Source organism: Pseudorasbora parva, chromosome 7 (genome assembly GCF_024679245.1).
Source record: "Pseudorasbora parva isolate DD20220531a chromosome 7, ASM2467924v1, whole genome shotgun sequence".
Taxonomy (NCBI): Eukaryota; Metazoa; Chordata; class Actinopteri; order Cypriniformes; family Gobionidae; genus Pseudorasbora; species Pseudorasbora parva.
Window position 1 is genome coordinate 27,890,375 of NC_090178.1, and position 15,891 is coordinate 27,906,265.

Here is a 15,891-nt window from a genome sequence, read left to right on the forward strand (position 1 = left end):
AAGAAAGGAAAAAAAGCATGTGCTCAATGGGTTTACACTTTTAGTGCCACTGGTATAGAAGAGGGACATTATATTCTGATATTCACATTTCAGAATATGTTTCTCAACAGAAAATGTTTAATTGTTATACATTTTAAAATGAATGGTGTAAACGTATGCATTTTTACTCATAGCCAATGTTATGTGTCTGGACTTGTTAAATATGTTTTTGAATATGTTTGTTTGATATGTGTTAATAATGTGTTTTAGTTTTTATATATAAAAAAAAAAAAAAAAAAATAATAATAATAATAATAATAATATATATATATATATATATATATATATATATATATATATATATATATATATATATATATATATATATATATATATATTATTATTATTATTATTATTATTATTATTATTTTTTTTTTTTTTTTTTCCAAACCACTTGAGGGCAGCATCAGTAGATTGACGGCAATATTGTAACACTGGCTGCGTCCGAAAACCTAGCTGACTGGTTGCCTCGCTGCCTTATCAGACAATGGCTTGTAAGGCTGCTTTGTTCATGAACGAAAGGCACCTCACAAAACTGATTTCGGACAGACTTCTAAGGCAGTGTAACAGTTCAATGATCTAAAGCCAAACAGAGCGAGCTTTGGTGAGAACTAAACACATATTTAACACAACTTTCGGACGCCATCTTTTTTTCCAGCTCAACTGTCACTGAATGGAAAGCACAGGATTGTGGGATATCAAAGGCAGCGAAGGATACATGTATGCTGCCTTCAAAAACCGATCAGATGAAGGTCTCTCAGGAGACAAGAAGTGAAGCAAACATTAGATTCGGACGTGGCTCGATGCCTTCCTGCCTTCAAATGTGTTCTCCAAAGGCAGCATTTTCCAGGTTTCGGACCTATTCATCGCTTGATGACATCATTAATCCGTGATAGCTGACAGCTGTAGCCGAGGCCAATGTGCCAAATGCCCTTGGCATATGTGAAAAACTTTTATACAATGTCAATTGAGGTTAAATGCAGTCACTTGTAATGTATGATTTAATTGCTTCTAAGTTTTGGCCAATAGGTGGTGTAGTCTCCAAATGGCTGTGGTGTGGCCAGTGAAGTCAAATAGAAGCACTCCTTTCCTGATGGCTGAGCGTACTGCGCAGCCTCAGACTGAGCTTGAAGACGTGTGACGTGAGCAACCTGTCTGACAGTTGTACAGGGCCTTCTCAAAAAATTTGCATATTGTGATAAAGTTAATTATTTTCCATAATGTATTGATAAAAATTAAAATTTCATATATTTTAGATTCATTGCACACCAACTCAAATATTTCAGGTCTTTTATTGTTTTAATACTGATGATTTTGGCATACAGCTCATGAAAACCCAAAATTCCTATCTCAAAAAATTAGCATATTTCATCCAACCAATAAAAGAAAAGTGTTTTTAATACAAAAAAGTCAACCTTCAAATAATTATGTTCAGTTATGCACTCAATACTTGGTCAGGAATCTTTTTGCAGAAATGACTGCTTCAATGCGGCGTGGCATGGAGGCGATCAGCCTGTGGCACTGCTGAGGTGTTATGGAGGCCCAGGAAGCTTCGATAGCGGCCTTAAGCTCATCCAGAGTGTTGGGTCTTGCGTTTCTCAACTTTCTCTTCACAATATCCCACAGATTCTCTATGGGGTTCAGGTCAGGAGAGTTGGCAGGCCAATATAGCACAGTAATACCATGGTCAGTAAACCATTTACCAGTGGTTTTGGCACTGTGAGCAAGTGCCAGGCCGTGCTGAAAAACTAAATCTTCATCTCCATAAAGCTTTTCAGCAGATGGAAGCATGAAGTGCTCCAAAATCTCCTGATAGCTAGCTGCATTGACCCTGCCCTTGATAAAACACAGTGGACCGACACCAGCAGCTGACATGGCACCCCAGACCACACTGAAAAAAATGACTTTGTGGTATTGTAAAATCTATTACATTAATTCATGTAATTTATACATTGTAAAATCAAGATTAAGTTGGAACTATATATCTTATGTAAAATTTACACAATTTATTAATGTAATAAATTAACTGAGAAGAAAGAGTAAATTTTACCATATATTTACAAATAGTATTTATTGTTTTATAGTCACAGCACATTCACCTAAAAATACTAAGTAAATTTTAATCTGAAAAGCAAAGTGTGTTTGAATCTGCCCGCCCGTTTTTGTTGTTGCTCAAAAAGATCCCGGTTCAGAGGCAGAGACGGTCGGTTTGGGATGTTGCTTTTACATGGCTGACTTATTCTCGGTAAGTTCTGACTTTTCTATTTTAGATTTGTGATAACGATGTACTTCGTTTTGATGGTTTGATTATTGCATAGACGTTATACGGTTTAAAATTGACTAAAAGTGAGTTTTAATCACAATAACGGTAGCTAAAGCTAAAGCATTATCCACTTCTATAAAGTTGAGACTGGTGTTTAGTCAAAGATAGAGGGGATTAAATGTAGTTAGCCACGTTCTTGTAGAAAAAGTCACCCTGTCTGGTTAACTTCAAAATAATTTAATGTTAGCTGGCCGTGATTAAGTGCTGGCTGCCTGTGTGTGTGTCCTCTAGCTAATGTTAGCATTTTTTTAAAGTGTCTAAGTTAGTTGTTTTTATATCCACTGAAAATTTCACAGCAATTATTATATCAAAGCACAAGTTAGTCTGCACTCTGCTCTAAAGAAGGAAAGTTTGGATGGCAGGTGAACTCTGATACCATATAAGCATTGATGTATAACGTTAGCAACAAGTGCATGAATGTCAGCAATTCTATTTTAGTGAGCTAACGACATGAAGGTCCGGTCACCTTTTTAATGAAAATAAAATGTAATGTTATAAATGTAATTCTATTTCTTAAATGGAATTGTGTTCTTTCTTTCTTACAAACTGTATGCAGGAGGACAGTCGCAGTGTTGCCGCTGAACATATCCTTAAGATGGTCGTCCATGGAGCTGATTGAGAGGATCCAGTCGATGAATGAGCATTAAGGAAAAGTGACCATTCTGTTTCAGCTGGACTATGCATGTGCTCGTCATTAAAGGGTTAAATTTAGTTCAGTTCAGTCAAAAATGAAATGTCTGTCATTAACTCCGCTCCCTAATGTCGCTCCACACCCGTAAGACCTCCGTTCATCTTAACACACAGTTTAAGATATTTTATATTTAGTCCGAGAGTGTATGCAAGTGTATGCACACTATACTGTCCATGTCCAGAAAGGGAATAAAAACATCATCAAAGTAGTCCATATGAGACATCAGTGGGTTAATTAGAGTCTCTTGAAGCATCCAAAATACATTTGGGTCCAAAAATAGCAAAAACTACAACTTTATTCAGCATTGGCTTCTCTTCACCGTTTGAATCTTTATTTGAGGATTGAACACAAACACGGAAGAGAAGACAATGCTGAATAAAGTCGTAGTTTTTGTTATTTTTGGACACAAATGTGATACATTTCATATTTGGCTGAACTAACCCTTTAATGTTAGTTATGCCACTGTTGGCTGCTGATGTTTAGTTGAACCATACATGGTTAATTCTACAGTTATTGTAAATTATAATGAATGTACCTTAACTACTTAATCAGCTGATGTGAATATTACTGATTTAATGGATAAATTTTGACATAATAAACTGTTCAACTTTATTGTATTTATGTGTGATTTGTGATAAATGTATTTGATGCAGAGAACATTATTACATTTATTTGGTTTAAAATAGCAACATTTACATAATAATAGTGAGTAATATAAATTAATTCAACTAAGTAATTCAAAATGTCTAATGGACAAACATTATAAAATCTACTTAATTACTTCATAAGAGTAAATAATACAGATTTATAAAATTTTCACAATAGTTATGCTCCTTTTAAAATTAAATTTACTTGATTACTTTTAATAAATACAACATGCTAAGTTAAATATAATTAAGTAACATTTACTTAATGTCTTTGCAAATGTTACATTTATAGTTAAGTACATTTTACTTGATATTGGCAAGTAAGTTGTACTTGATATCGCAGCAGTAAATTTTACTTAGAAAAACTGAGTGCAAATTGTTACAAAGATTCTCCCCAGTTTTCCTCCAGAATCTGGCATCTTGATTTCCGAATCACATGCAAAATTTGCTTTCATCTGAAAAAAGTACTTTACCACTGAGCAACAGTCCAGGGCTGCTTCTCTGTAGCCCAAAAGTGGCTTGACCTGGGGAATGCGGCACCTGTAGCCCATTTCCTGCACAGGCCTGTGCACGATGGCTCTGGATGTTTCTACTCCAGACTCAGTCCACTGCTTCCCCTCAGGGTCCGGTCACCTCTTCTCATTGGGCAGCGTTTGCCACATTTTTCCTTCCCACAAACTTCCCACTGAGGTGCCTTGATACAGCACTCTGGGAACAGCCTATTCGTTCAGAAATTTCTTTCTGTGTCTTACCCTCTCGCTTGAGGGTACCAATGATGGCCTTCAGGACAGCAGTCAGGTCAGCAGTCTGAAGGTTGACTTTTTTTGTATTAAAAACACTTTTCTTTTATTGGTCGGATGAAATATGCAATTTTTTTTTAGATAGGAATTTTGGGTTTTCATGAGCTGTATGCCAAAATCATCAATATTAAAACAATAAAAGACCTGAAATATTTGAGTTGGTGTGCAATGAATCTAAAATATATGAAATTTTAATTTTTATCAATACATTATGGAAAATAATTAACTTTATCACAATATGCAAATTTTTTGAGAAGGCCCTGTACAACTGTCAGACAGGTTGCTCACGTCACACGTCTTCAAGCTCAGTCTGAGGCTGCGCAGTACGCTCAGCCATCAGGAAAGGAGTGCTTCTATTTGACTTCACTGTGTATGGCCACACCACAGCCATTTGGAGACTACACCACCTATTGGCCAAAACTTAGAAGCAATTAAATCATACATTACAAGTGACTGCATTTAACCTCAATTGACATTGTATAAAAGTTTTTCACATATGCCAAGGGCATTTGGCACATTGGCCTCGGCTACAGCTGTCAGCTATCGCGGATTAATGATGTCATCAAGCGATGAATAGGTCCGAAACCTGGAAAATGCTGGGTTTTCATGAGCTGTATGCCAAAACAATCAGTATTAAAACAATAAAAGACCTGAAATATTTCAGTTGGTGTGCAATGAATCTAAAATATATGACATTTTAATTTTTATCACAATATGCTAATTTTTTTAGAAGGACCTAGTTGCGGAAAGTGAAATCTGAATTTGAACATTCAACAAAATCTGAACATTATTTAAATGTTTTGTCTCATTGTTTTTGGCTAACAATGGGCTTCTCCCCACCCTTCTTCTTTGACTTTATCAGACTTTGTCTTTACGTCCTCCCGACTGCCACTGCCTCCTCCTGTCTCATTTCTCTACTGTGCGACAGAGTTGCGTTATGACGCAATAGTTAGCCAATTTTTTTTTTTTTTTTTTACAAAAACAGCTTCAACAGGAAGATAGTGTAATAAACAAGGTAATGAGGCCTTCAATATATTGTCCTGTTTCTTTAGAAATAAACAATGGAGTCTTTAAACACCTCAAATGTAAATTTATTCGCTGTCAAAGTGACGCCAGAATGAATGGGAGTCAATGGGATGCTAACAGCAAGTGATGGCTTGGTAAGCAATGCTTTTTTTTATGCAATGTTTATTTTTTTTATTGGGAGTAAAGCGTGCAGCAGGTATTTCCATAATCATCCCTACGCTGACGCAAGCAGCCATGGACGCCGTTGAGACGTTCTCTAAAAGTATAATACTGCAAAGGTATTTCAAACTTGTTTTACCCCTAAACAAAAAACAAACAAAAAAGAGCTTCACAGGGTAAATCATGGCCTTTAAAATTGAGCTTATTTTGAAACATTTCTTACTCCAAATGTGTTACATCACCAACTCATACCACAGAATGTGGTTATAATAATAATAACTCTTATGCTGTATAAGCATTTCATTTATTTTTATTGTATTACAGTTTTACAGCATTATTGAGAAAACAAAGGTTCAAAAAAGTTGTATAAGAAATATTAAAAGACAGTACACAAACAATTCACAATTGCAGTTCTGCTTCACAAAAGGTAGGTCTTTAAGAAGTTTTATGTTTTTGCAGCAAATTGAGATATTAAAAATATATATATATATATATATATATATATTTAAAAACATACAAAATTGAAAAACAACAAAATTAGGAACAATTCAAACACTATATAATATATTGTAAACGTATAACAGTAAAATTCAGCTTTTCACATTCAAAAGTCTGATCCATTTCTAATCTGCCAAGAAAGACCTCTATTTTGACAAAATAGAAATCTCTCTCAAAAATATGCGAGCTGCAAAGAATGAGAAATGCAAAACATAACCTAAAGTAGCTGCCACATAATAATAATAATAATAATAGATTTTATTTATAATGCACTTTTCATTCCGAAGAATCTCAAAGTGCAACAAAGGGGGGGGGGGGGGGGGGGGGGGGGGGGAATAACAACAAAAAAATGAATAACAAGTAAAAATATTGAATACTACAAACAATCAACCAACACAGAAAACAGAACAGAAACAGAGCTGATGGTGAACAGAAACAGAGCTGATGGTGAACAGAAACAGAGCTGATGGTGAACAGAAACAGAGCTGATGGTGGACAGAAAACAGCTGATGGTGGAAGTCTCTGTTAGCTCCGCAGCACACTGTGGTCCACTCCATGTTTCAGATTTCTCCCAGCGGCAGTGTCCCGATGACATCGCCGAGGCACGACAGCTGAAGACCAGATGATGGGTCTTCTTCATGATGATTCAAACGATGGGGATCGCTGCAGCACCATGCAGGAGGCAGAACATTCCTCCGGGCACTTCTGTGGACACACCGGGGCCGGCGCAGATGTCGCTCCACGGTCGCAATGCAGGACGGAACAGCGGCGCAGCCGAGAAGCAGAACATCCCAACATCATGCCGGACGCCGACGACGAGAGCCCGGATGACGCTAGCCCGGTGCAAACTTCAGCCACCATGCAGCTTAAGCCCAAGGGAGACCACCAGTGAGCACCCGCGGCGAGAAACATAAAATGTCCTCCAAACCAGAAACCAACCGCAGCAATTCAAACGTAAACATTAGAGAAGCGGTTGAAAACGGCGAAACGACGAACAACGACTTCTCAGTGGCTGCCAGCAATCAGCAACAGGCCCAATTGTAGCTCTGACTGTTAGACTAGTCACAAACATAAGGAAATAAAATAAAATGTAAATCTAATAGTACATTAACATGATTTGTTGTGGGTGGAGAAGCGGCGAACAGACGACGCCAGCGTCCTCTCCCCCACGTTGCTATAGCCTCAAACATGAAGAGAAAAACTTGAATTTAAGATTACAGATTTCTCTAGGATATATTTATGCATGCTAATCAGCAGCCTAAAGACCCATTCACACAAGAACAATAACTATAAAGATATGTTTAAAGAAAAAAGACACAAAAATATAATATATAAAAATATAATGTGCTCCAAAAAAAGTCTCTGGTTGCTATAACGGACGGTGTTCTGTGACCAGCACTTTGCCTGGCATATCCTAAAAAATGAGCATTTAGACCATTCAGATTTTGTTTTTGATTTAAGGTGTTATTTAAATGCAAATTCCGCAAGCAGTTTTTTAAGATTTCAGGATTCCCAGGGCTCATTCTGACATGATAACTGTTTGAGGCTGTTTACCCTGTACACATTAAATGTAACATTTTAAATGGGAAAATTGTCTTTCCGAACAGGTGCATGATGATGCAGTATGACATTGAAGTAGCCATGTTGCGCAAGCATCGCAAAGCCCAGTTACCTTTGCCATTTGACAATTGGTTTATTACATGACCTGTTTATTACTTAAAGGTCTAAATAAAAGGCTTGCACTTCTGTAACCGAAGCTAAATGTCTTTTCCCATGTAATGAGTCAGTCATGCTCCTCTGGCTCCGCCTGCTTCAGTAGCCCCAAATTCAAGCTATAAATTTAGCTGGAAAGAGATTGACGGATTTGAGTGAACCGCTCTCAAAGTTTTAATGGTGTGTAAGAGGCTCAATATTGACACTTTTAGGGGAGATAAACCCATGAATGGCATACTAATCGTAGCCAGTTGGTTAAGAGAATGTATCTTACATTATTCATCTATTCATCTTTAAAGTTCATCAATTCATTCTGATTGTCTGTTAATGGTTTTATCGTTCATCAGCTGGGAAAAGTCGTTCTGATAGTGATTCCAATGATATGGTGTGTTTTTATTTTTATAGTTGTGGTGTGGACTTCACGATTCTCATAGAATTTGAATAATTTCCAGTTACCCTTGTTGGTGTGAATAGAAACGCTTGAGATACGGATATTAAGGTTGCAGAAAAAGATGACATGACCACTGAAGGCAGATGTGAATATTTCAGAAGGCAGATGTGTAAGAGGTGTCCACTGAATCTGACCATATAGAGCTTTTCCGTGACACCAGGCCCGCTGGGACCTTGCGAAGTGTGAAGCCCAGAGGTCTCAGCATGTCCAGTAAGTGCTGGCGAAATTTTACCCCCACGAAAGCATAAAGAACTGGGTTGATACAGCAGTGTAAGTAGCTCAATGTGGTAGTTGCTGTGAGAGCTACATCCACTGCTGTGGTGCTGTCACAGGATGTCTGGTTATCTAATTTGTGTGCCTTGTTTTGTATGGTGTCAACCATGAGGGTGATGTTGTAGGGTGTCCAGGTAATGAAAAAGGCCAGTACGAGGGCTACGATGACATGGATGGCCCTCTTCTTCTGCATGCCCTGGGAGCCACGTCGCAGTCGCAGGAGGATGCAAGAGTAACAGAACAGCATCATTATTGCTGGGAGAGTGAAACCCAAGATATGGTAGAGCACACGAGTGCCCAGATGCCAGGATTCACGAGAAGAGTTGGGGTAAAATGAAACACATTCTATTTTGTCATGACGTCTACTGTCCTTAAATGCCACAAGAAATATCCAGTCAGGAATGGAGAGTAGAAGGCAGAAGAGCCAGACCATGAGGCAGCAACAGTGAGTCACCATGGGCTTTTTACGAGAATACATCTGCACTGCATGGACGATGGACAGGTAACGGTCAAGACTGATGCAGGAAAGCATGAAAATGCCACAGTAGAAATTGATCTGATGGAGAAAAGTGACAATGAGAGACTGCAAAACCGAAGTTGATTCTTAAAGCAATATTTCAAGTTCAGTAATACAAGCTCAATCAATAGCATATGTGGTTTAACACAAAAAATATATATATTTTCCAAAAAACAGCAAAAATCTGGGTTACATTGAGGACAATATAGAAGTGAATGGAGCTGATGCGTCAAATCTGTTAAAAACGCTCACTCTTTCAATAGTATAGCCACAAGATGTAAACAATCTGTTAACATTATTTTAATGTGAAAATATCCCTTATTAATCATTTCTGTGTAAAGTTACAACAAGTACCATGAAATGCCGAAAAGCCTAAAATTGTGAAAATTATTTAAACAGTTATGCAGCTCATATAATAATAATACTCATAAAAAATAACAATCTATGAATAAATAATCTAATCAACTGTACAAAAGGTTATTTAGATAATTCAATTTTTACTTAATTTATATTCAAATAATCTTGTTAGTATAAGTTAATGCTTTTATGTTGACTCAGCAATATTAAATAATATTTTTGACTTGGGGAAAAAAACACAAACAGTTAATTTAGATGTTATCATTTTTAGGTTACCAGTGTGAAAGTCAAATATAATTCATTGTAATTGATACAGTTCCATCACTGAATATAAAACACTAAAATGGAAAAGCGATGGACCAATTCATTTGACTGCCATAAAAAGTGCCACCAAAAATTCTTGGCCTCAAAGATTTTGCCCCACCTTGAAGAGAGCTCCAGTCAGTTTGCAGAGCGCTGTCCCGAAGAGCCACCCCTTCACTGCCTCTATAGCCCAGAAGGGCATTGTCAGCAGCAGCAGAGTGTCTGATAGACCCAGGTGAAGGATGAAGATGTCTGTAACATTCAAGCTCCGTCTTTTCTTCCACAGTACAACCAGAACCAGCCCATTGCCCACCAGCCCCACTATCAGCGCCAGAGAGTAAAGGACCGGAATAAAAATGGAATCGAAGTGCATGCTATACTTCTGATCACACACAAGTCCTCCACAGCATCCATCATCATCATAAGTGTAGTTGTCGTAATCATCAGTAAAATTCATCTCTCCACTGCTTATGGTGATCTTTTGATCAGAATCCAAAGACATCTGCAAAGAAACATAGAATTAGTATATATTTCTATAATTTATTTTCAATACAGTATTTATTTAGCTACACAATAATTTCATGATTGAAGTGAGATGTTAAACAAGTGAATGTGTTATTTTGTGTGTTTGCCAGCAGTTTGTCTGAGTGTGCGCTTTAAAGTCTGAGGGTAAAGTAAAAACCAACAGGATGGTAAATAATAACAAAAAGTGTTCAAAAACATATACTGTAAATGCTGTTAATCCTCCTCACCTCCCAAAATAAGACATAAATATGCAAAACATTTAACACTGCTGTCAAATTATTGACTTGCCAACAGGGTATAACACCATAACAGGGGATGAGTTTTGGTTCATAGTCCTGCATGGTTTGCCATCAGTAATATGTGGAACTGCACCTATATAATATTGTTTATATTATTGTTTATATAATAGTTTAAGTTAATAATATTTATGTATACATGTAATTTACAATATACTCTAAATACAATTTATTCTATAAGAATTTCAACCTGTGGAAAAATTTTACGCCAAGTTAGCCGGAGCTCTTTGAGTGATCAACATTTAGCTAGCTATAACCTTACAGATAAACAGAACTTTTATAACTGTCATATATGGTTTTAGGTTTTGTTTTTGACTGGACAAACATTCTTCATAACAGCCTAATAGGGTGGAACTTTAAAGGGGGGGGGGGGGTGAAATGCTGTTTCATGCATACTGAGCTTTTTACACTGTTAAAGACTTGGATTCCCATCCAAAACATAGACAAAGTTTCAAAAACTAATGTTGGACGTTTGATGGAGTATTTCTGTGTTAAAAATACTCCTTCCGGTTTCTCACAAGTTTCTGAGAGTTTTTTTCGAGTATGGGTCGACTTGACGTTAATAAGAGCGGATGTCACGAATCAGGACGAGATTCAGTTGCAGACACAAAACTTAATTTATTAACAACAGTACTTGCACACAACTGGGCAGATCAGTAGAACAAAAATTATCAAGGAGAACAGCAGGGGGCGCTGGCAGCTCGGTCCCGTGCGGTCTTCAGGAAGGCCGAAGAAGCAACCCGCGGCGTAGATCGGAGCGCCCGGGAGGGCGGGGCGAAGCGTCCGGCAGCGAGAGAGGCAGCTGGTGGGCGAGGAGCGCGGGCCTGACGCGAGGCGGCCCAGAGCCGAGGGCGGCAGACAAACGGGCAGGAACAGCGCGCAAGCAGTCTGGGGCGGCAGGAGAGGAGAGAGAAAACTAAAAGCAACTCAAACAGGCACTGGAGCCTCAAAACGGGACACAACACGAGAAATACCAAGACAGGACAGGAGAAAGACTGGCCGAATCGCAAGGTAAACAAACACAGACAATCTGGCACAAGACAGCAAACACGAGAGGATTAAATAGGGGAAGTCAGATTGATCACAGGTGAGAGCGGTGCGTGATAGTGCTGATGGAATAACAAGGGGGTGGGGAAAACACCACACTGACGGCAGCGCACATGGTGAACTGTCAACACAAAACAACGAGACATGACAACATGAGACAGATCAGGTCGCAGACATGACAGTACCCCCCCCCCCCCAGGAGCGCCCCTAGGCGCCCCAGGGAGGGGCTCACCTCGTCGCCGATGGAAGTCCCTGACCAACGTCTGGTCCAAGATGTCCCGAGCCGGAACCCAGCTCCTCTCCTCCGGACTGTAGCCCTCCCAGTCCACAAGATACTGGAAGCCCCTGCCCCGGCGTCTGACATCCAACAGTCTCCTGACAGTGTAAACAGGAGCGCCATCCACTAAGCGAGGGGGAGGAGGGGCAGGGGAAGAAATAACAGGATTAAGATGGGACCTAAACACAGGCTTGACCCTGGATACATGGAAAACAGAGTGAACCCGACCAAGAGAAGGAGGAAGCTTGAGCCTAATCGCCACCGGATTCAGAACCTTGGTGATGCGGTATGGCCCAATGAACCTGGGAGCCAATTTAAGAGAGGCAACCCTGAGAGGCAGGTCCTTGGTAGATAGCCATACTCTTTGACCACACACATAACGAGGTGAGGGAATCCGATGACGATCGGCTGCTGCCTTGGTCCGTCTGGAAGTCCGGGCCAGGACCCCCTCAGCCCTCTTCCATGTGCGGCGGCAACGCTGGATGAAGGCCAAGGCGGACGGGACCGCAGCATCGGGTTCCTGTGAGGGAAACAAAGGAGGTTGGTAACCAATCGAACACAGAAATGGGGACATACCTGTCGACGCTACAGGCAGGGAGTTGTGGGCATATTCCACCCACGACAACTGTTGGCTCCAGGAACTAGGATTCTGGGAGGTCAGGCAGCGGAGAGCTCTCTCGAGATCCTGATTAGCTCGCTCGCACTGCCCGTTGGTCTGGGGGTGAAAGCCTGAGGACAGACTCGTAGAGGCCCCGATCTGTCGACAGAATTCCTTCCAAAACCGAGAAACAAACTGTGGCCCCCTATCAGAAACCACATCAACCGGAAGGCCATGAATCCGGAACACGTGGTCTATCACAGTCTGAGCAGTTTCCTTGGCAGAGGGGAGTTTGGGCATGGGGATGAAGTGGGCCGCTTTGGAAAAACGATCCACTACCGTCAAGATGACGGTGTTGCCTCTCGAGGGTGGCAGCCCAGTGATGAAGTCAAGGGCCAGGTGTGACCAGGGACGAGAGGGAATGGGCAAGGGTTGGAGCAGACCAACGGACGGGCGGTTAGAATTCTTGTTCTGAGCACAAGTCGTGCAAGCCAACACAAACTGCCTGACATCCGGGGTCATGGACGGCCACCAAAACCGCTGGCGGATGGCAGCCAGTGATCTCCGAATTCCTGGGTGATAGACTAACCTGGATTCGTGGCCCCACCGGAGGACTTCAGGGCGCAACGCAACCGGCACAAAAAGCCGACCCTCCGGACACTCCTCCGGCACTTCTACCCCTCTACCAGCCTCCCCCACTCGCCTCTCGATGTCCCAGCAGAGAGACCCGACCACCACCCCCTTGGAAAGGATGGCCTCGGCCGGCGCCCCCTCCCCAGGAACCTCGAACAGACGAGAGAGGGGATCAGGCTTGACATTCTTGGAGCCCGGCCGGTACGAGAGGGTAAAGTTGAAACGGCCAAAGAAGAGTGCCCATCGAGCCTGTCGTGAACTCACCCTCCTGGCCGAACGGACGTACTCAAGGTTCTTGTGGTCCGTCCAGACCAGGAAGGGCTGCGCCGACCCCTCCAGCCAGTGACGCCACTCACCCAAGGCCAACCTGACTGCCAACAGTTCCCTGTTTCCAATGTCATAGTTACATTCAGCCGGGCTCAGCCGATGGGAGAAGAAGGCACAGGGATGCACCTTCCCATCCTTAGGGCACCGCTGAGACAGGACCGCGCCTACCCCAACATCGGAGGCATCCACCTCGACAATGAATTGTCGATCAGGATCTGGAATAGAGAGAACAGGAGCAGAGATGAAACGGGACTTAAGGACATCAAAGGACTCCTGAGCCTGACTATTCCATCTGAACGGTACCTTGGTGGAGGTGAGAGCCGTTAAGGGTGCAGCTACCTGACTGAAGTTCCTGATGAAGCGCCTATAAAAATTGGCGAACCCCAGGAACCGCTGCAGCGCCTTGCGGGTGTTGGGGACTGGCCACTCGGCTACGGCCCTTACCTTGGCGGGATCAGCCCTGATCCCATCCGCTGAGATGACATACCCCAGGAATGTAACTGACTCGGAGTGGAACTCGCACTTCTCCGCCTTTACAAAGAGCTGGTTCTCTAACAGCCGTTGAAGGACCTTGCGAACGTGCTGAGTGTGTACCTGTAGAGAAGGGGAAAAGATGAGGATGTCATCCAGATACACAAAGACAAACTTATTTACCATGTCCCTCAGCACATCATTGACCAAGGCCTGGAAGACAGCTGGAGCATTGGTCAGACCAAAAGGTAGGACTAAATATTCAAAGTGTCCCGTAGGGGTATTAAACGCTGTCTTCCACTCATCCCCCTCACAAATCCGTACCAGATGGTATGCGTTGCGGAGGTCTAACTTGGTGAAGACCCGAGCTCCCTGCAATAACTCAAAAGCAGACGACATGAGCGGTAGGGGGTACCTGTTCTTGACAGTAATGTCGTTTAACCCTCGGTAGTCAATGCAGGGCCGCAAAGAACCATCTTTCTTCTCAACGAAGAAGAACCCTGCCCCGGCGTGCGAGGAAGAGGGGCGGATGAGACCGGCACTAAGAGATTCTTGAATATACCTGTCCATGGCCTCTCGTTCAGGACCAGAAAGGGAATATAACCGACCCTTGGGCGGAGAAGTGCCTGGGAGGAGATCAATAGCACAATCATACGGCCGGTGGGGCGGTAGGGACATGGCTCGGGACCTGCTGAAGACCCGATGAAGATCACGGTACTCCGCCGGGACTCCGGTCAGATCTGCTGCCTCCACCTGAGAAACAGAACACACAGAACCAGGACAAGAAGCAGGACCCAGACAAGACGCTAGACAAAACTGACTCCAGGCTAACACAGAATTCCCAGACCAATCCACGTGAGGGTTGTGCTGCTCCAGCCACGGATGCCCCAGAATGATAGGAGCACCCGGTGAATTCAGTAGGTACAGCTCAATACCCTCACGGGTATTGTCCTCACGGACAATAAGACTTACACGAGGAGTGATGTGGGTAATGGTGGAGATAAGCTGGCCCGCCAATGACCACACCGGAATGGGCAAGGAGAGGGGGATAGCTGGAATGCCCCACTGCTTAGCAACCGTGCTGTCCAGAAAATTGCCCTCAGCCCCAGAGTCCACGAGGGCCTGGCAGGAGCTGGAGAAGCCTTCATGCTGGATGGAGACGGGTAACAGCGTGCGAGAACCAGGGGTATTAACACAAGGAGATGCGCCCACCAGGAGTCCCCGATTCACTGGTGGGCTTTGGCTTTTAAAGGGCACTTTAGAGCAAAATACCCAGGCTTCCCACAGTAAAGGCATAAACCTCTAACCAGACGATCCTGCTTCTCCTGAGGTGTTAGACGGAGACGGCCCAATTGCATGGGTTCAGGGTCTGCGGGGAGAGGTGAAGACTGGACAGGGGTGACTTGAGAAAAGGAGCCCTCCCCCAACCTCCAGAATGGGTTACCAGACCGACGTTGGCGGCGACGAAGGAGTCGAGACTCAATACGAAGGGCCAGGTCGACCATAGAGTCCATGTCACCGGGGCAGCTCGTGGGTGGCGATCTCGTCCTGGATGCTGTCATCCAGTCCGTCAAGAAACCTGGAGCGCAGGGCACCCTTATTCCAGTCGCAGGAGGCCGCCAAGGTTTGGAACTGGATGGCGTAATCAGTGACGGAACGACCCTCCTGCGAGAGCCGGACCAGCTTGGAAGCTGCCTCATCACCCCTTGCTGATCGATCGAACAATTTGATCATTTCTTCACGGAAGTCTTTAAAACAACGGCAAAAGGGTGCCATCCCAGACGGCTGTACCCCACTCATGAGCCTTACTGGTGAGCAAAGTTAGGACATACGCCACCCGGGAGTCTTCAGTGGCGTAGCGGCGGGGCTGCAGTGCGAACACTAGGGAGCATTGGGACAAAAAAGCCCGACAAGAGTTAG

The 15,891-nt window shown here is 42.6% G+C and overlaps 1 protein-coding gene across 1 annotated transcript; it reads right to left on the reverse strand.

The window, feature by feature from the left end:
* Positions 1–6,520: 6,520 nt before the first annotated feature.
* cxcr3.1 (chemokine (C-X-C motif) receptor 3, tandem duplicate 1) lies at positions 6,521–10,395 on the reverse strand. The gene is made up of 2 exons (XM_067448938.1): positions 9,919–10,395; positions 6,521–9,176 (listed from the first exon to the last, which is right to left on the reverse strand). The coding sequence occupies exons 1-2, from the start codon at positions 10,297–10,299 to the stop codon at positions 8,442–8,444; spliced, it is 1,116 nt and encodes a 371-aa protein (XP_067305039.1). The 5' UTR covers positions 10,300–10,395; the 3' UTR covers positions 6,521–8,441.
* Positions 10,396–15,891: the final 5,496 nt, after the last annotated feature.